Source organism: Squalius cephalus (genome assembly GCF_949319135.1).
Source record: "Squalius cephalus genome assembly, chromosome: 23".
Classification (NCBI taxonomy): domain Eukaryota; kingdom Metazoa; phylum Chordata; class Actinopteri; order Cypriniformes; family Leuciscidae; genus Squalius; species Squalius cephalus.
The window spans coordinates 6,587,349-6,609,442 of record NC_137144.1 but is presented as its reverse complement, the minus strand read 5'-3'; the positions used below and the strand labels follow the sequence as shown (position 1 = coordinate 6,609,442).

Below are 22,094 nucleotides of genomic sequence, written 5' to 3'. Positions count from 1 at the left end.
CGTCAGGTTCTAATTGTCTGAAGATGCACAGGCATAACCAGGGAGTGGCAACATGACACAGCGTCTCTTTCTTCACTCAGGGAACCTGGTTACATATGTGACCTGAGATGTTCCCTTTCGAGTGGGACTCAATGCAGCATCATGGCGTTGACGCTATGGGAACTTCAATACCAATGCCGCCACACCATGGGATAGTGCCTGCCAAACAAGACTGTATATGTGCACAGACAGTTGTTGAGCGCAGGCTGAATAGAGATCAGCCCTTAAGGACTTGAGACCCTGGGGCTAAATCTGCATCCAGACTATAAAACCTGATGAATGTGTCCGGAGAGGACCATTCTGCCGCATCACAGACGTCCTGTAAGGATGCACCCCTGGCAAGAGCTTTGGAACACTCCTAGTGGAGTGGGCCCTAACCCTTAGAGGCGAAGCCATATTGAATGGCGTGTAGGAGAGAGAGATTGCGTCAGTGAACCTTTGCTAGATACACTACTTGGTGACGCATTCCCTCTATTGTGGCCACCAAAGCAGACCAGAAGCTGAGAGGGGTGGACATAGATCCTCAGAGCATTGGACCGGATATAACAGTTGCAGACTTTCTTGCTTTTGTATCTCATAAGCCAGAGGCAAGGAAGCCTGCAAGACCACTGGCTGACCAGCCATAGAATGAACTTTTGGAGTATAGTCAGGTCTAGGATGCAGTATATCTCTGACATCACCTGGAGCAAAGTCTAAACAGGAGTTTCCAGATTTCCAGCTTGGGGTGGTAGATCGTCCCCTGCACTTGAGACTTTCCCATGGAATGCCCTCTAGTAGAGATATTAGGACCAAGAACCATACTTGGGCCGTCCAGAACAGAGCCACTAGGAGAAGGTGGACTTGGTCCTGGTAAACCCTTGCTAGAACCCCCGGCACCAGAGCTGTCGAAGGAAAGGCATACAGACAAAGTCTCAGCCCATGTCTGTACCATGGCATCCAGCCTCAGAAGAGCTGGAGGTGTGAGGGCGTACCAGAGGAGACAGTGGGTCATCTCCTCTGAAGCGAACAGCTCCACTTCAGCTTCACCATACCTCTGCCATATGGACTCCAGCACTTGAGGATGGAGTTGCCATTCTCCGGGCATCAGCCCTTGCCTTGACCAGATAACAAGTTTGCATGCCCCGGAATGTAAACTACCTTCAGAGACAAGCACTTTTACTCTCCCCAGAGCAGGATCTGCTGTGCCTGCCTGAAAAGGGGACTGCAGCCCGTACTGGTGATTTATCTAAGAGACTACCAATGTGTCTGTGTGGACTAACACATGATAGCCCCTCAGGTGTGGGAGGAAGTGTTTCTATGCTAGAAATACTGCCCTTATTTCAAGGCAATTCATGTGTCTGTAAAGATGAGGGTCCCCCCAAATTCCACTGGCCATCGAGAACCATGGCCCAGCCAGTGAGGGAGGTGTCCATCATCAAAGATTTGCGATGACAACATGCTCCAAGAGCCTGGCCCTTGAGGAACAAGGTTGAGGAACCAGGGCTCCTTCCAAACTCATAGAGCACATAGCCTGTGGCGTGTGATCCTTACGACCCTGGAGGGATGATTCAAAGGATGAAAACCTTTGCTTTTGAGCTGGAACGGTCTCATGTGCAGTAAGCGTAGTGAAATTACATTGGCCTTTGCCGCCATGAGACCTCTAACAGTCTCTGAACCTGTAAGACTCAAAGCTCCTGGCCTATCCTGATATCTTTCATAGCAGTTAGGATCGATTCTACACATGCAGGAGACAGATGTGTCTGCATCTTGGTTGAATCCCATACCACCCCCAGAAAAAGTGGTTCTCTAACCTTGAGAAAGTACAGTCTTCTTGGAGTTCAATTTCAGCCCCAACTTCATGTGGGCGAGCACAACATCTCAATGCCACCAATTTCTTTGATTGAGCTAATATCCGCTAATCGTCTATGTAATTTAGTACACAGATGCCCTGGAGTCGCAAAGGAGCCAGATCAGCATGCATGCACATGATAAATGTGAGTGGGGGTAAGGCTAGGCTGAACTTGATATTGGTACGCTTCGCCCTTAAATACGAACCTGAGAAATGTCCTGTGTTCTTGCAGAATCTCAATGTGAAAGTAGGCATCATTTAGATCTGTCGTCACAAACCAGTCCTCAAACTGGATTTGTGACACGATTAGCTTGAGGGTCAGCATCTTGAACCTGTATGTCTAAAGAATACGGTTCAGGCCCCTTAGATCTAAGATTGGACGCAAACCCTGTCTCTGGGTTGGGGGGTGGGTCACCCCTCGGAGGCCAGGGCCCGTGGTTTTCAGGGCTTCTTCTTAGCCGCCCTAGAGGAGATAGCATCTAATATCCTGTCTCCCCCTGGATGGCTGTGCCTGTGAGCATTTCTCTGTCCCATTGTCTTTTATGGGGGGGGAACACTAGCCACCACACTGGCCTTTTTTTCTTCTCTCCTACCACTGGGCCCTGGCCTGGAGTGGCTGGTGGATGGAGCTGGCTCCTGGATTCAGAGTGGGATCAGTTCTCTGAATACCGGCAATTGTTTCTTGGCCTCCTGGTACCTGTCGACAAAGGTGTTGACTGCGTCGCTGATTAAGCCAGAAGGCGAAATTGGGGCATCCAGAAGGAAAGCCTTGTTTCTTTCTTTTTTCCCCTTGAGGTTGACCCACTGATGCCACTTCTTTACGACCATAACAGCCACTTAATGACCAATGGGTGAGATCTGTTGCCCTGCGTAGCTCTTTCACCACCCCCGTGGATAATCCCTTACCATAATGCAACTCTTTAAGCAGATCACCCTTGCAGGCCTGCAAGACCTCCATGGTGTGCAGAGAAACGCCAGCCTGATGTGCTGCTGTGTATGCCTTAACCAAAAGGGCAGATGTTGCCCTACAAATCGTTGTGGGTAAGGCAGGTTTCCTCGCTGGCGATGGGCTTGAGGTGGAGAGACAACCCGAAAGTGCATTTTACACCGTCGGCATTGCCTCTTACCCATGCTTGCACATACTGTTCACTGTGGAGTATGTTGAGGTGGCCTGATTATGCACTCGCACCGAGTTCAGACCGAGTTCAGATTCCTCCAAAACCTCAACACCTCATCAGATCAATCTAGATTTAATTTGGCCATGGCCCGAGGCACAACCTCAAGCAGTTCTTCGAACGCGACAGACTGAGAGGACTGCTCTGCCAAAGCATCCTCCTGTCTGTCTGCATCCAACTCTTTAGAGTCAGACACACATACAGCATGCGTTCCTTGTCTGAAGCACCCATGCAAGTCCCCTGTTATAAAGTGTGGGCACTGTCCTAAATCTTAGACCTGACATTTTGAGTATAACTCCTGGGCTAAAGACAGTACAGTGCACACACAAACAGCAAACACGTGCTCAAACATGTGGCTTCTGAAGACAAAGGAGTAGACAACGCATTGTTCAGACATCTGTTTATGGTATTTACTTTTCTGTGCTATACTACGTTACATCGCTACATTATCACAATCAGCCAATCAGGAATTGCTGTGTGTAGACACGTGTTTCAGACACCGGCATCAACGCTATTATGCGGCGTCGACTTCCTCTCGAAAGTGAACTGCAGGGACATCAAATGATCAAATACTGTGTAGATCATCATGGGTACACAAGTTATAAATATGGCACTATTATATTAGAATTACCCAAAATTCTAAATCATTACTGGTACAGCATGAATTCTCACATTCCAGTTTACATTGATATTTAAATACTTTGATTCATGTATTTTTTGCTCTATTTATCACAGGCAACCCTTCCCAGCCTACCTCTCTACACTACATGAGCCCGTATCATCTGAATGCGTATGCACTGGCACTCAGAGCTGTGGGGGAGATTATTCAGGACTATGACAGTGATAAGCTGTTCCCTGCACTTGGGTTTGGTGCAAAACTGCCACCCGATGGCCACGTGTCTCATGAATTTCCCCTGGTAAGGACAATTATTTTTCAATCTATTATTAAGATTATTAAGAAAGTACTTGCTTGCATTTTATTTGTTCTCCAATGTACACATGTTTTTGTCTGAGTGTCTCAGGTGTCTATTTGTCAGTGAGAGAATTACCTGCCCAATCTTGCTTTACATGTAATCTGCTTGCAATCTCATCGTACTACATGCGTGCACTTACTGATCGGCCTCTGCTGTATCTATAGTTAGTGAGCTTCCTTGCTCAACATTGAAATAGTCTGGTTCAGTGTTAGCTGTAAGCGTTCCTGCGGCGTGTTAAGAGTTCCTCTGCTGTGGAGGATATTATGTATGTCTATATATGCAGTAGCAGCAATGTGTCCAACATGCTCACGGCAGCATGTCTCTGTATGTCTTGGCAGTAGCAGTCCCTGTACTTTCTCTGCAGCAACAATAACAAAAGGAACAGTGATAGCTGCAGTTACAGTGTGCGTAGCAGGTCTAGTCCACTAAGAACAAGTACATTAACATTGTCATTCCCTTTAGCTGTAATTACTGAAATGTTCTAAATGGTGTTTTTATATTGGGGTAAGAAAAAAGTTATTAAAAAACAAACAAACAATCAAATCAATTTACCCGTTACCCATAGCTATGCTTTGTATGTAAATGCTTTGTATGTAAATGCTTTTAGCACCATTTTGTCAACTTATTCATGCATGTGCATGTGTCCCATGTGTGGCTTTTTATGCGTTCACATCAAAACTGGACGCATTTTTTTTTTAAATCTGTTTTAAGAGCAATTTCATTGCACATATAAACACACTTTGTCACTTTGTTTTTTGAGTGCCCCCTGAATTACTGGACATTTTAGGTGCCTCGTTTACTTTACAAACCCAGTTGAATCAAGTGTGTGGAGAGATTTCAAATCTACAATCCTTGGGCCCAAAGAAGATACAGTGAGAAACAGTGGGCTATGGCAGGGCTTGCACCATCTGTGTGCTTTTAGTAGGGTATGGCACCTACCCAGGTCCCTGTCAAACACCAACCATAGACTATACACATCTAGCTGGGCTACTATTGCTGTACTTCTCCATCTACAGCTCGTTCAGATCCACTTCTGAACCTATTCTCCAGCAGGGCCCTTAGAGCCCGCACTTAATGACTAAGTGCAACTTTTATTCCTGTGTTGACCTATTTCATATTGGTTAGGACGCATAGGCAGTTAGCTCTGTCATTTCAGTTATTGAACCTTGGACAAGCACAATAAAGTGCAAAATTAAGGGCAAAAATAATTTCCTTTCTAATCAATTGATGATTAGGTATTGAATTAAAGTATGCATATTAGCCGTAAAGAGACTGTCAATTTTAAATGCAATCATCTAATAAATGTTAATTTTGTCAACTTTTGAGCTAACAAACATGAACTGAGAGCCAAAAAGCTCAAACTTTGATTTCACACACACCCTAGACAACCACACCACTGGTATCCAAATAAGGGCTCTTGAGGGGTGACTAACTGATAAATATGGATGAGACAGTTTATAAAGAAGATTGAAAAGGATTGATAGACATTAGCAAATGGAGATTGCCTACAGCTGTCTCACATTTCTAAAGAGGACAGAATTTATTTTCTTTTTTGATTTTTTTCCCCGTTCCACACCCACGAAACCGTCACAGAGAATCTATCACATAACCCCGTATACAGTGAGACACAGATCCTTCTTATTGGACCAAACAGATGCACTGCCCGCGGCTGCAGCTGCCCACACACAGCTAAAACACACACACTTTTCCTCAGGGCTGAGCACAGGAGACTCCATATGCACTCAGCAGAGCATTAAAGCTTTACTTGAATGAATAGCGCTCTTTAAACGTGCTTCTTACAGCAGGAAGCTTCTGGGATGTGAGCTCACATGCCCAGATCAAACTTTTGATGGCTAAGACTTGATGTTGTCATTTTACTGTAATAATGTTTGGTCATTTTAGACCTTGCCGATTATTATCTCCAAGTTGTGTTATCTGCTGGATATTATTAAAATTAGTATTTTAAAAAATGTTCTACTCTTGTGAAAAAGAAGTGCATTTTAGCATAGCTTTTAAAAGTATTGTCTTTAAAAAATGGTTGTAAAGTGTACTGCCGAATATACTGATAAGCTTTTATGGTAATGCAATTTAGTACATTTAAAATATAACAACTGTAAATGTAATATTGAGTAACACACTACAATTGGAAAATGTCAGTCAACACATCAAAGAATTTACTACTTTAAACCTTGACAAAAGATTATTAAAATGTAATGATTTAAAATGTACTTTACTAACTTTGGTAACACTTAATTCTACAATGTCCTTGTTACATGTAGTTACAATAGTAATAACTATAAATGATGCATAACTACATGCAACTAACTCTAAACCAAACTCTAATCCTGACCCTATAGTACGTTTGTGGTAACACTTTTGATATTTCAATAGTCCACTTTAGATATTCTACTAAAAATGAAATTAAATACACTTTATTATCCTCAAGGATAAATTTGTCTTGGACTCAAGGTGCATTTGGATCCATAAACAATAAATGCAACAATACATAATAACAAATTTAAACACTTGATATTGTACTAACTATAGGTAACTTTGCAAGTGCATGTCATTAACTCTCAATAGATTATTAGTAGACTGTCTGCTTAATATCTGCTCACTCTATTTTGATTGTCCCCGAACATACATTCTGCTGACTAGAAGTAACTTTGGAAGTACATACAAATTATTCTACTACCCCAAACCACAGTCCTAATCCAGGGGCACAAGTTACTCATGTCTAACAGCTCTTGAAGCAAAGAACACCAAAAAGGGTTGCCAAAGGTGACAAAAGTGTTATCAATTGGGTGAACAACAGAAATAAAACATTGATAGATAGTGAGAATGTTGAAAAAGAGTTTTGGGGACAGAAGAACAAGCCTTTCCTAATGTGGAAATGTACATGCCCATGATCAATTTCAGTTGGCAGTAGGAAAGGCTCATATTAAGGAAGTTGAATGGACATATCAAGACACTCGGAAAGGAAATGTAGACCCTTTCTTTTGGCCAATTCCAGACAGAGGCAGACCTGGTCTATTGGACCCAAGCAACAGGGGAAGCGATGTGGTCACATTGTAATGGATGGGGATGGGGCAAGAAAAGTCTTAATAGGAACTGGACCTCAACAATCTTGAAATGGTGGGTCTAATAGATTGTTTTAGTTGGAAACACACACCTAGGACTAGCAGGCCGCCTTGGAAGAGGGCGTCTAGTGTTTAATGAGCCTGAAGCACATACCAAAGATGTTTTATAAAAAAAAAGAAAAAAAAAAAGATATCTCTCCCAAATGGAGTCTTATTTGGGAGATTATATGGGTAGCAATTGTTTTCGCCTAATTCGATAAGTCATATACCTGAATATATACTGAATCCTAAAACATACCCTTTACAGGGGATTGGAGCTTAACCTAAACTTAAGGGACATAACCCAGGGATTTGTGCTGGAACCAAACACTAAACCTATCCCTTACAGGGGATTGGGGCTTAATTTAACCCCAGGCTGAGTAACCCTGTTCCATAACTGACCCTGTATCTGAACTGCGCCCTGACCTCTCATGGAGATTGAGACTCAATTAAACCCTAATAGCCCGGACCTTTGTTTTTAAATGGGGAGGGGAGGTAAAATCAGTGGAGGTAGCGGATCAGCACCATCACAAACACAGTCGGGCCAGTCCAAGTTACTTATTGTTAGTAAAATATCTAAAGTGGACTCTCAAAATAAAGTGGTACCATACAGGTAGTTATTTAATGCTTTGTAAATGTATAATTACACTGTAACAAGGACACCTTAAAATGAAGTGTAAGCAAAACATTTATTTGAAATGATACAGTCATGAAAGTGTACTCTTTAAGTACACATTATTTCATTAATATTATTTTATATGCAAGTTTTATTAAAAATATACTTAATGGATTTGAGGTATTCTACAAGTGCACATTTAATATAATTAAGCAAACTTTTTCACAAAGCTCATATGTACTCACTTGGCATACACTTGCACATTTATGTATACATCCTTTACTGGGATGCTAGTATTATAAACTTGTGCATATGTATACATGTGTATATTTTTATATGTGTACTTACAGAATGGGAACCCAGATAACCCATACTGCAGCGGTATCGAGGGCGTTCTAGAAGCGTATTATCAGAGTCTGAAGTTTGTTCGTCTCTATGGACCAACATACTTCTCCCCTGTCATTAATCATGTAGCAAGGTGAGGCCAATTTTATTTAAACATTCTTAAACACTATTTATCACACTTGTTATTATTGTAAAGCATTGTTCATGGATGCGAAAGAGAGAAAATGTGGGGAGTCCAGCGGAGGCAAGAAGCTAATAACCCATGTGCAGCTTTATTCCAAATAAACATGAACCAATAAACAATAAATAAAGACTTGGCTTAGCTTGATAAGAAACATGACCATAAACAGACATGACAGAATCGAAGCAAGTCTATATAAAATAAATTCCTAATTGAAACAACCAAGCATAAAACATGCATATAAAAACACAGGATAATAATCAACTAAACAAGAAACAGGTGAGCCCAATCTGTAACCAAGGAAACAAACTCAGTTAGAAACCTGGACACCAAGAAAACAGAAACAAAGCACAGGAAAACAAGAAAACAGATGCTAAATAACAAAAATAACTCTCAGAGTTCCAGCAACATAATATGTACTCTGCACATTTGACAATTACAGCCATACACTGTAAAATATCCCATTAAAGTTACAGCAATTAAAACAGCAGCTATTGCCTGAAATTCATTGTAAAACTATTGTGACAATCTTTCAGGTATTATGGGATGGAATTTTGGAGCTGTATATTTGACAACATATAACTTGATTTCATTAAGTGATATTCGATTCATATACCAAGCTATTCGAGCTATCAAAATATGCTTTGTATATACCAATATGTACTGACCATGATAATAAAAGTGGTACAATAGAAAACCATATGAAGAATCATGTTGACACTAAAATAATGCAACAAACATTGACTTAGTAACAGAAAATGTTATATAAATTCCCCTTATGTTTATTACTAATCACAAAAAGAAATGAAACCTAGTAAAAGTAAAATATATGATGTGCCATGCAGGGACATCTGGGAATGTCCTTTTATTCATTGTAAATTAAATGGTAATTTATCATTTTTGCCTTCAAAACCATAAATTTGACAGTGTTTTACAGTAAAAGTATTCAGACACCTTTATTTTTTTCCACATTTTGATATACTGCAGTATTAGGCTACAAATCTTTAAATGTTACATACTAAAATGTTATGTTATTTCATCCTAGTGCCTCATTAGAGAACCAATTGTAGACAAAAAGTGCATACTTGGAAAATTAGCATAAATAGCATACCATCCAGGTGCTTTTGACCTTTTTTTAATGTACTTTTCTTTGTGACACTTGGATGGATTAGATTTTAATTGTGATTCAGCCCTGTGTCTGTTACAAAGATATGAAGTAATCAGCTTTCTTCTTTGCAGATATGCATCATTAGTAAAGGATGGTTCAGAATACTTCATCCTCCTCATCATCTCTGATGGGGTCATCTCCGACATGGCTCAAACTAAAGAATCTATCGTAAACGTAAGTTCAAAAACACAGTTCTTGGAAACATTACACCATTCAGAAAAACAAAATGAAAAGACAAGTGTGGCATATTTCTAAAAATGACAAAGAACAGCTGACACCAACTTTTGTGCTATCACTTTATTTATCTAAACAGCAAGATTTTTACATAATGACCCATCGTGTCCCTAAGGCTACGTTCACATTGTCAGTCCAAATCCAATTATTTGTGAATCCAATTGGAATCTGATCTAAAATTATTGACCGTCCACATTGTGTACCGCATCTGTTCAGATCCGATTTGTGTGTCCCGTGGCGCTCTTTTGATTTTCGAAATATCTGCATTGGTTTCTATGGGAACTATGCTGCGTTTGGTAGGTATACGCCAAAAACAACAACAACCACAACATGGAGGGGTTTGCATTACAGACGTCATCTTGTCTTATTTACAACATGACAATGTGTCGCCGCCGCGCTGGACTACTGTGTATTATGAGGCAGCGTGAGAAACGTATGAGGCTGGTGTGTGTGGTGTCTCCGCTGGTCTCTGTTATTTTGTCATTTTCTGCTCTTCCGGCACTTTGCAACAACTCAAGCTTGTTTCTGCAATGACTTTCAGCATGTGTCCTATAACAAGATCTGATGTTTATGTTTTACTTGGCATGAAAAGTCACATAAACCACGAAAAATCCGATCAGAGCAGTCAGACTGAAACTGGATCAAAGCTCAGGGAAGGAGGAGGCGGGAACCGGCGAACGTTTTACACACTTTAATCATGAAATGAACCAAGTCTGAACGTAGCTTTGGTTATGCCTCAACCCTGTTACTGTCTCATTTGATCTGTGTTGGTGTTTGTTGAGTTGGACTTTGAGCTAGTTTTGCTCTCCTCCCAGTTCGGTTTTCTTTGTCTCTGTTCATCTGTTGCCATAGTGTTTGATTTACCCTCATGTGTCCATTATTGTCAATGTATGCGTTTTGATAAGTTCTGAGATACCTGAGCATTTTGTTATTTTGATTTTGTTAATAATATAGACTTCTGCACATAGATCCTGCTTTTAGTTTCATCCTATCCCTCAACCACGCTCTGAAGTGTAATAAAGACATCCTACAGAATTGAATTATTTGTCCAAATTTAATTTTATGTTTGTAACTTAGTTATGATCTTAAAATGTCAACCCTGTTTCCATGATTTTGTAATAGACGACTGGTAATTGTTTTTAAAAAGGAGCTTGTAGTTTTACTGCCTTGAGCACAAGATTTATAATGTCAAATGGGGTTTATGTGCAACAAACTTATGTATTCTGTAAAATGGGTTGCATCGCTATCGGTTCAGGCCTTTTGAATGTGTTTCATTAAATATAGAGTTGTTTTACTGAAGATGTCTTCAAAGGAGCTACCAAAGATGAGCATAATCGATGTCCACTGAAATGCAGATTGATTTCTAAAAGTTTTTTATTTTCTTAACATCTCTTAACATTTCATTTTTAGATCTAAAGTCCATAGATATCGGCGTCAGTTCACACTTTCTCCGACAGACGGATGCGATAAGACCTGTTTTCCTGTTTGTTCATGTGATGTTCGACACCAAGCCTGTTAAAATGTAAAATGGTCAGCCCTGTTACTGTCCACCCTGTTTTCTTTCTGAAGGCATAACTATGTCCCCAGCATATACTGTATATGGTACCATGCAAAATGATCCTTAATAAAAAAGTCCAAGTTTGTTTACTTTGTAAACAACAGGCCTAACCATTCATCATTCTAATCACTACAATAGATTATTGGATGAAGAATGAGACAATCATTGCACTGAATAAAACAGAAGAATTTACGCCCACTTACAAAAGTTGTTGATTCCTCTTTGTGGATACTATTACAACAAGTATACATAATTAGAAAAATGCCTTAAATTGAATCCATTTGTCTTTCCTTCAAAACACGTCAACCGAGGCACTGAAATGTGATATTGTACAGACTGTGATGGGCAGAGACTATTTGAACAGTGGCAAGAGTCGTTCATAATGTGTCAGTGTGCAGATGAGCAAAGAACATTACATGAGCTTTATGAATGTGCCTCATATTTCCATAATTACATCCCACTGGCTGCCACCCCATGGCACTTTCCTCAAATATGGTATAAAGTAAGGCTCAAACTTGAAATAAGCATAAAATGTATTAGATATAAAAAAATATATACTACAGAATACGTAACAGGGTTGCAAGTAATATTTTCACCTAAAATTGAGCCATCATTTAGAAGGGGCTTTGTAGTTATTGATAAATATAAAACATTAATGGTCTTTTTTTCTTCTTAAAATACCTTGGTAACAGGGTTGAATAGTAGATTTTGACAAATACATTCAACAAATAATGTGTGTTAAAATTGAAAAAACTGAATAAGATTATTTACTTGTCCTACTGGTATGCTAGATGACCGGTCCAAAAGATGACCCTTCCTGTATGTCTCAAAGGTCACAAAAACTTGTTTTATATAAATAAATCATATGGTGACAGGGTTGAACAAAAAAAGCGGGACAAAGCTAAATATCACATTTTTGATCATTCAAATTAGTTATAATAAAGAAAATATAGTCATTTAAAGTGTTTATTAGCCATTAGTAAATTAGTCATTGCTTTAAAAAAAAACAGTTTGCAAATACCTCTATGATAGATCTGAATGCAACATTGTAATTCTATGACTACAAGTCTGTTTTGTGCATGTTTCATTATGCAAATGTTGAATTAAATGAGGAGTGTAATTCTTGGGGGTCTTGTTTTAATGAACTCTTTCCTTCTGTTCAAGGCCTCTAGTCTTCCCATGTCAATTATAATCGTTGGAGTCGGGCCGGCCGAATTTGACGGTAAGATGAGAGAGATGTGTGTGTCTTTGAGGATGTGTGAAGATGTGATATCAGTCCAGTCCATCAGAGACTCAGAAGACCAGATCAGATCAAAAGAGAAATCTGTTTCACACATGTTCCAGTGAGACCAATCAGAATTTTTCCAAAACGTCATTAGTAGTGTTTGTACTATTAGAGCTTTGATTTTTCCATTGGCTTATCAGTTCATTCCTTAACTAACCCTGCACCTCTCCTTTCATCTGGAAAATGTGTGATCCAATTACTTTTGGTTAAACGTTTCTCTCTGCCTATTGTGGATTTGTATAATTTCATATTATTTGTATTGTAATAGCGCAATTCAATATGAATAATTTGTTCATCAATATGCATGTAAACAAATCAACCGCAGTATCTCTAGAATATTATATGTTAGGACTCACAGACCCTTTCTTTTGTAATCATTTTTTCGTTTTGTATTATTATTTATGGAATAATATTTTTTCACAAGTAAATTAATTTGACAACAGACTAATTTTAATTTATTTTGAAATTGCTTTATGACTGTACAATTATTTAAAAGCAGGCGAGTGTTAAAAGGTAAAAGTACACTGTAACTTTTGGCGCTCTAGCGATTAATAAACAAAACTGCATGCGTCTTGAGGAAGAACATTGTAGCCGGAGCTCCTTCACTCTGTTTCTGTTTATGTACAGTGTATCACGAGTCTGAATAATAAACACTTATTATATATATACTTACTGTAGTGATTCAGCATAAGACAAAAGATGGATTCATGATGTATTTGCTTATACATTTTGTGAATTTTGAAACAAAAAAGGTTACATAGTGTACCTTAAAGGGATAGTTCACCCAAAAATTATCCCATAATTTACTCAAGCCATCCTAGGTGTTTATGACTTTCTTCTTTCAGCCACACAAAATTGGAGTTATTTTATAATATCCTGGCTCTTCCAAGCTTTAAATGGCAGTGAATGGTACCTTTTTTGAAGCCTAAAAAAGCACATCCATCCATCATAAAAGTAATCAATACGGCTCCAGGGGTTAATAAAGGCCTTCTGAAGCGAAGCGATGCCTTTTTGTAAGAAAAATATCCATATTTAATACTTTATTATCTATAATCACTGGCTTCCGGTAACGGCCTTACGCGTGTCTATTTCCAGCAGAAGAGTGACCTCTGACCGGACGCATGACGAATGACCTCTGACCCGACGCATGACGAATGACCTCTGACCTGACACATGACGAATGACCTCTGACCCAACGCATGACGAATGACCTCTGTCCCAACACATGACCTCTGACCCAACGCATGACAAATGACCTCTGACCCGATGCATGACAAATTACCTCTGACCTGATGCATGACAAATGACCTCTGACCAGACGCATGACGAATGACCTCTGACCTGACACATGACGAATGATCTCTGACCCAAAGCATGACGAATGACCTCTGTCCCGACGCATGACCTCTGACCCAACGCATGACAAATGACCTCTGACCCGATGCATGACAAATGACCTCTGACCGGACGCATGACGAATGACCTCTGACCCGACGCATGACGAATGACCTCTGACCTGACACATGACGAATGACCTCTGACCTGACACATGACGAATGACCTCTGTCCCGACGCATGACCTCTGACCCAACGCATGACAAATGACCTCTGACCCGATGCATGACAAATGACCTCTGACCCGATGCATGACAAATGACCTCTGACCTGACACATGACGAATGACCTCTGACCGGACGCATGACGAATGACCTCTGACCGGATGCATGACGAATGACCTCTGACCCGACGCATGACGAATGACCTCTGTCCCGACGCATGACTTCTGACCCAACGCATGACAAATGACCTCTGACCCAATGCATGACAAATGACTTCTGACCCGACGCATGACCTCTGACCCAACGCATGACAAATGACCTCTGACCCGATGCATGACAAATGACCTCTGACCGGACGCATGATGAATGACCTCTGACCCGACGCATGACGAATGACCTCTGACCTGACACATGACGAATGATCTCTGACCCAAAGCATGACGAATGACCTCTGTCCCGACGCATGACCTCTGACCCAACGCATGACAAATGACCTCTGACCCGATGCATGACAAATGACCTCTGACCCGATGCATGACAAATGACCTCTGACCTGACACATGACGAATGACCTCTGACCCGACGCATGACGAATGACCTCTGACCGGACGCATGACGAATGACCTCTGACCCGACGCATGACGAATGACCTCTGTCCCGACGCATGACTTCTGACCCAACGCATGACAAATGACCTCTGACCCGATGCATGATAAATGACCTCTGACCTGACACATGACGAATGACCTCTGTCCCGACGCATGACCTCTGACCCAACGCATGACAAATGACCTCTGACCCGATGCATGACAAATGACCTCTGACCGGACGAATGACCTCTGACCCGACGCATGACGAATGACGCATGACCTCTGACCCGACGCATGACGCATGACCTCTGACCCGACGCATGACGTAGGATGTAGGAGTAGCGTAAGCTTTGATGCCTCTCGTGGTTCAAACAAACAGCGCTGGGCAACAAACTCAAGTTCCTCCCTCATTTCTCTTTAATAAATCCCGTTTTTAGACTTCTAATTCGTAACTGGTGTTTTGTTTTGCTCTATCCTCTGCACTTCCGCGTTCATCAATACGTCATGCGTCGGGTCAGAGGTCACTCTTCCGCTGGAAATAGACACATGTAAGGCCGTTACCGGAAGCCAGTGATTATAGTTTATAAAGTTATAAATATGGATATTTTTCTTACACCCCCCTCTCTGACCTTTACAATTAAATAGTCTATTTTTGCTACTGTACCTTAAGACTTCTATATGTAAAATACTTTATGAACCTGGCGTATCGATAGTTTTGCGGTTAAATTTTAATAAACGTTCTGTACTGGGGTAGAAGTTTTGCATTCTGAAAGTTGGGGTTCCTACACACTAAACCAAGCCCTAATGAAGCTTTACTCAAGTGGAGATGCAGTGAATTGGAACAGTTTCTCTGCTTTTGGTCACATGACAGGGTGTTACTCTCACAAACCCTTGCATTCGTCCTCTGAGTTCATCCTCGTTGCATTCGTCCTCACCATCCCCAATGAAATCAGAGGATTAGTGGCGTCATAAACAGTAGTGAGAAAAAAATCCAGGTTTCCATTAAATAGTGCCTTTACGTCAAAACTAAAAACCTTGGTCTTTGCTGGGCTCACAATTTGTATAATGTTTGATCATTTGTTTTTCCTTTAATGGAGATAAAGCCTGATTTATATGCAGCTCCCAGTGTTCTCGTTATCTCAGCACAGTCATGATCTGCTCTTTGAACTCATTTCACAGCTGCTGCTGCTGCATTAAATGATGTGTTTGAACTCGTATGAAATCAATGATAGCACACTTCACTATAACAGCCTGAGTCGAGTGGAAGCACCACATGATTGTTTTTCCTGTGGCATTTTCTTCCATTTGACAGAGATGATTGAACTAGATGGAGATGAGGTCAGGATATCATCCAGGGGTCGCTTTGCAGAGAGAGACATTGTGCAGGTGAGCTTTCCAGCCGTGAATCTCATGTATCTATGGACTGAAATAGTAAGGCAGTATTCCAGGTGATTTTAACCTGATATATCTACAGCATTTGAAGCAGATATTACTGGACAATATCTTTTGGATATGAGGTAATGTTACAACATAGTAAAAGGGTATAAACATTTCTGCTTTTAAATCCTTACTGCTCTTGTGAAAAAGAAGCTCACTTTTGCACACATTTAAAGAGAGAAATTCTATACTTTAAAATAATTTACTTTGTGTGAAAACTAAATGTAATGTTTTTTGGACACTTAACTGCATGTTAATTGCGATTAGATGAAAACTTATTATAGTTTAAATGTATATTAGTTGCAGTTAGCTGAACTTTAGAGTGCTTTCTGATCCAGTTCAGTAGGACATAAGAACATCGTTATTTGTAATTTCATAATTACACCTCTTCTGTTGTCTTTGAAACATCGTTAACGGGTACTGGTTAAAGGATTTGAGGTCAAATACAATATACTTTGTCATTTCTATTGAAACTTGTATGTGATGTATTTAAGTATATTTACCAAATAACACACTAGAATTCAAATTGTAATCAAGCACTTTACATGTGCTTTAGACTTACAAACTACACTGTTTAAAAAAGAACTTAAGTGTGTCATGAAAGTGAACACTTCAGCATTTTTTATATAATTCATATATTATCTGCAAGTTTTTAGTATACTACAATTGCATATTAAATACACCTCTTTTTCTTTACGTTGGTGTTCACCTAGACTTCCATTAAATGTAATTTAAGCTTAGTTTTACAAACTAGAGGTTTTCTGTAGTTATCGACAGCATATTCCTCCTAAATCTCAGTCTGATCTCTCCTCAGTTTGTCCCTTTCCGAGACTACATTGATCGCAGAGGGAATCACATTCTCAGCATGGCCCGTCTGGCCAAGGACGTTCTTGCGGAAATCCCAGACCAGTTCCTCCAGTACACGAGGAGCCGAGGCATCAAACCTCAGCACTCGTCCCACTCCACCTCGTCCAAACCCCCGTCGACACTCGTGCACCCGCTGCAGACGCAGATCTGAGTGATCGCACAAACATACGGTTCACTGTCACTCTCAGGATCACACACGGCCTGTCTGAGTGAAACGCCGCTCTTACACATGCTGTCTTTCAGTATGTAGGGTGACGTTAGGGAACTTTACGCCCGGCACTGTCCTTTGTCGGGTGTACTGAGGTTTCAGAAGGTGGATTAGACTGTTTTAAAGTATCGAGTGGCCTCTTCTGTCAGTCAAACATCAGATATGACTCCACAGTCTCTGTCTCACATATTATCTCCGGTTCTTGTGTCTGACAAACTTCGACAGACGTTTACAATTGTACCGTTTTTTACAAATGGATGTTTTTTTGTACCTCATGAAAACTCTGAGCTGCTTAACAATGGAATTTACTCATTTTATTACATGACGTTGTAAATAGAGCGAGTGTGATTTTAGAAAAAGCATGAAACCACCCTTGGTACAAAACTGAGAGAAACTATCACCCAGTTGTGCGAGGCCTTGGTTTTCATTTTATAGTACAGTATTCACTTTAAATTATTTTACTATATCGGTATTCCGTATTCTTGGTCATTTGACGGCCTCAAACTGTAACGAATTTGTGCTTAGCTTTCACGGCACAAGCACAGCACAGAGATTTAACAGGAAAAGCCTTACTCTACGTTAAAGGAACCGTTCAGCCAAAATGAAAATCATGTCATTATTTACTCAGCCCCAAGTCATTCCAAACATGTAAGATTTGGATTTATAAAATATAATTGTTACACATTTTAATAGTGATCTTAATTTCTACATTTAATTAAATGCTGTGTGACAATAATGTCAGTCATCGAGCAATTCCACAAAATGTTGTTCATTGTCATGGAAAGAGAAATATTTAACTGTGAAGGTTAGTTTATGGTTATACAATAACACAAATAAGCATTAGAGAACATTCTGTGTAAGTTTTCATTAGGTTATCACAAAAAATCTCCCTGCAACAAAGAACATTAGTTTATGTCCCCAACTTTTTGAACCACTTGAAAGTCAAATTCCCATGTCCCCAATTATGTTTTCTAAATTAAGGTTACATATATATTTTTTTAATTAGTAATTTTGAGTATTAGTTTGTTCATTTACTTATTCTCTTTGACGTAAAATACTTTTTATTGTGATACTTGGTTTTTTTTAGGTGTAAAACCGTTAAATTAGTTTATGTCCCTAAATCTCCAGTCCACCCTGTTACATTGGTTCTACTTGCTCTTTAAAATCTTATTGGTGTGCCCTAAAGTGTGCCCTTGCTTGAAGTGACATAATTTCCTTGTAGGGAAAGCAACTCCAAGAACAAAGTAAGAATCAATCATAAACTTTTCTCTCTTTTCCTCATTTTAAAAGACTTATCTAATAGCGCAAAACATAACATGTCCACCCTGTTGTGCCAATTTATACTGGACTTGAAATTATATATACTTCCTAAATGTAAATCTTCTGCTAGCATGTTATTCTGTCCTAGCTAAAAATGGCCTTTATTAGCTTAAAACATTCACCCTGTTATGGTCCACCCTGTTAAACATTACACATATAACTGGATGGACAGATTTCATAGAATTTGAAAAAAATAAATATTTGGTCGGAATTATTAGGTGATACTGGCCTGAGCTTGACCAGTGTGTTTTTTTATGATAGACAGACATTTTCTCCCTCTGACAAGACTAAAAAATAATTGAATTAAAAAAACAAAAATCAACAAACCTGGTCAGCACAAAATACACAAAACTGTAGGAATGACCCTTTTATTAGGTTGTCACAAAAAACCTCTCTGCAATGTTCTTGAACTAAAAATAAAAACCTAAAAAGAATGTTCTTAGAACGTAAGGAATATCGGGAACCATGCACCAACATTAATGGAATGTTCGGTGTATGCTGAACATAGTGATTACACTGGGTCTGTTTCTCACACAAAGCTTCAGAAGATTTGGATTGGACTGTAAAAACAGCTCTGGTACCCACTTGCTTCACTTGTATGGATAGGAACAGCATTAACATTGTACTAAATGACTCTTTTTCAACTTACAAAAGAACATCTAATGTGTTTGGCATTATATGAGACTGAGTAAATGTCTACATTTTCAGTTTTGGTTGAACTATTCCTGTAAAGACAGAACTGTAGCTATTCTCAATATCTGTATCCAAGCACAAAAATGCAAGCACAGCCTCATACAGAAGTAGCATATGCTTTGTTTGCATGCATTAGTCTTAATTGCATGCAGTTTTGAAGCACACACTGTTATACTGGGTTCAAAACAATGAGATTTGTTCATTGGGTCATTCTACAATTGTGGTGGAAGATGCTTTTGCTTTTGGACAACAAAATGTCAATCTGCAATATACACTGTTCCTATAGAAAACCATTTTAGAAGTTTACCATTTACTATAGAAAAAAATAAAAGGGTTTTTAAATTGTTAAAGGGTTTTACTGTCATGCTGATAAAATGTATTTTTGATATATTGATAGAGAAATAATATCATTTATTTATATGTATAAATAATATCATATGCTTGTATTTTTTGTTATGCATCTTGTAATATAATTAATCATGAAATGTCAGTGGCATTACTGTCAATAATTTTAATGGTTCCTATTAACTTTAAAATTAGTGTAAACCACTTTTAAAATAGAATAAATATTTAATATCAACCTGAAATGAAAAATAATTCAAATTAAGAATGCATGGCATATTTAAAGATGGTATATGTAAGAACTTTCATGCATTAATCGCTTTTGTATTGCCATTGCATGAACAGCTAATAAGGAAACTTTAAAACGCGTCTCAGCTAACACATGTAACCATGGTTCCCTGAGAAGGGCAACGAGACACTGCGTCCTCTAGAGGACACTATGGGGAACGCCTCCAGCATGACCGGTTTCTGAAGCATGTTTAAACAATACTTTATTGGATATCAATACAATATCACCGATGACAGTCATTGACGTCACTACCAATGTGATTGTGAGTATAAAAGGGCACCTGTATTAGATGTAATCAACTTCTTTGTCAAAAGGAGACGTAGACAGGCATGCCCGATGCATGGGAATGAGAGGCAGTGTCTCGTTCACCTTCTCAGAGAACCATGGTTACATGCTTAACCTTAGATGTTCCCTTTCGAATGGGAACTCGCACTTCATCCTCTAAAGCATTGTTTCTCAACCCTGCTCCAACAATGCACATTTTATTTGCCTCCCTAATCAAACACACCTGATTAAACTTATCAGCTCATTAGAAGAAACTCCAGGACAAAATGTGCAGTGTTGGTCCTCCAGAACCAGGTTTGAGAAACACTGCTCTATAGGACACTATGCCCACTTCGCAATGCTGAGGGAATAACTTCCTAATTGGCTGTGACAAGCACAGACAAGGACTCAATGGACTTATATTTCGGAGTCAGATTCCCTCAGGTCCCTCAGAAACTCTGGTCCACAGAACTGTCAGTGACACTATTCCCTATGGCTAGCACCTAAGCTCCAAGCCCTAAGACGGGTGGAGCTCAAAGATCTAGTAATGCCAACCTTTATGCCAGATATTATCTTTAAGGGAATACTGGCACAGGGAAACAATGGTTCCCTCGCCTGTCACTCACAACCTAAGGGAGCTGTCTTACTTAAAGGACCCGCTATCAGGGGGAGACAGCTTAGTATTGACTCATGAAGGGACCGTCTGCTTAGAGACCCAACCTCTGGGGAGGCAACTGCAGCTTCATGAAATATAAGGGAGCTGCCTACTTGTTGAACCTTCAATTACTGTAATGGGAGGCACCAATCTTATAGGGGGATCTGGTTCAAGCCCTCAACACCACAGGGGTGCGTTTTAGTTGCAAAATGCTCAACCCCGTCTGACCTAGAGTCAGCATCTTGTAAGGCCAGCACTCCTGAAGGGTGCTCAACCAATAAGAAGAGATGAAAAGCTCAGGCGAAACCACTTCTCACCAGAGCCCAGAGATGGGTTCTCTGGGGAGCTGAGGACTCAGCAGAACGGCCCTCTGAGTGAGGGGAGTCCAATGCTCACCCAAGATTTTGATCCCCAATTTTGACGAGGCTAGATCCAGGGACAATAGACCCTAATAAAGAAACCCTTTAAGGGAAGAGTGAACTAGGCTCACTAGAGGACACTAGTAAACTGCTGCAAAGTGTTAGCCATGCTATAGTCTCCAAAGTCTGCCTGAGCTGGAACAGAGTGTGGAGGACCCAAGAGAGGGTCTCCCAGTAACAGGGAGGGTTCACTCTACTGTTACTGGGTCTGGGGATCATCTTGAGCACTCTTGTGGGAGCAGAGGACTGACTTACAGACCCTGAAGGGGAGGCCCAGGTTCAACCACATTGTCGATCTCCAGCTTACACAACAGAGCTGCCTGCTTAATAACCTATTATAGGGGAGGCAGGTACGACCTTGCGAATATGCTGAAGTTTGCATTCTGCATCTTAAGGTAAACTGCCTGTTGAAGAACCCTTAATAGGGAGGCAGTTTCATCTAGATAAATGAAGGAGCCTCCTGCTTAGGGGACCCCAATTCTGGGTGAAGTAGCCATGACTTCAGCAAGCCACGACTCAACCACAAGGGATCTGCCTGCTTATAAGACCCCAATCAGGGGGAGGCAGCTGCAACCCTGAAACGTCAGCATATCCCAAAAGGGAGCCACCAACAAAATCTTAAAGGAGGCGGTTGCCCCTAGGTTAACATAAGGGAGATTGCGAGTCCTCGAAAGCTTTGACAAGGACCCTGCTTAGAACCAATAATGGGGAAGGTGTAACTCGTTCTACCAGACTCAAAGGGGGCTTCCGGAAGCTTAATCAATTTTGGGGAATCCCACACCTTGGTAACACCCAAGGGAGCTTCCTTCTTACTCTGAACCCAACACTAGGGGGAGGAGGCTACTGCCTTGTAGGTATTAAGGAGCTTCCTACTTAAAAAAGAACCCCTCAGGGGTGAGGATACACCATTAAATACCCATGAAGGAACT

At 40.3% G+C, this 22,094-nt stretch overlaps 1 protein-coding gene across 1 annotated transcript in view; it reads left to right on the top strand.

Moving 5' to 3' along the window:
- The window catches only part of cpne8 (copine VIII), a 56,606-nt gene extending 37,406 nt beyond the window's left edge, over positions 1 to 19,200 (top strand). The window contains exons 15-20 of the mRNA XM_079860175.1: positions 3,778 to 3,959; positions 8,102 to 8,229; positions 9,517 to 9,619; positions 12,402 to 12,459; positions 15,984 to 16,057; positions 16,923 to 19,200. Of these exons, the coding sequence (XP_079716301.1) occupies positions 3,778 to 3,959; positions 8,102 to 8,229; positions 9,517 to 9,619; positions 12,402 to 12,459; positions 15,984 to 16,057; positions 16,923 to 17,126 (749 nt within the window). The 3' untranslated portion in view covers positions 17,127 to 19,200. The remainder of the gene's footprint in view (positions 1 to 3,777; positions 3,960 to 8,101; positions 8,230 to 9,516; positions 9,620 to 12,401; positions 12,460 to 15,983; positions 16,058 to 16,922) is intronic.
- Positions 19,201 to 22,094: the final 2,894 nt, after the last annotated feature.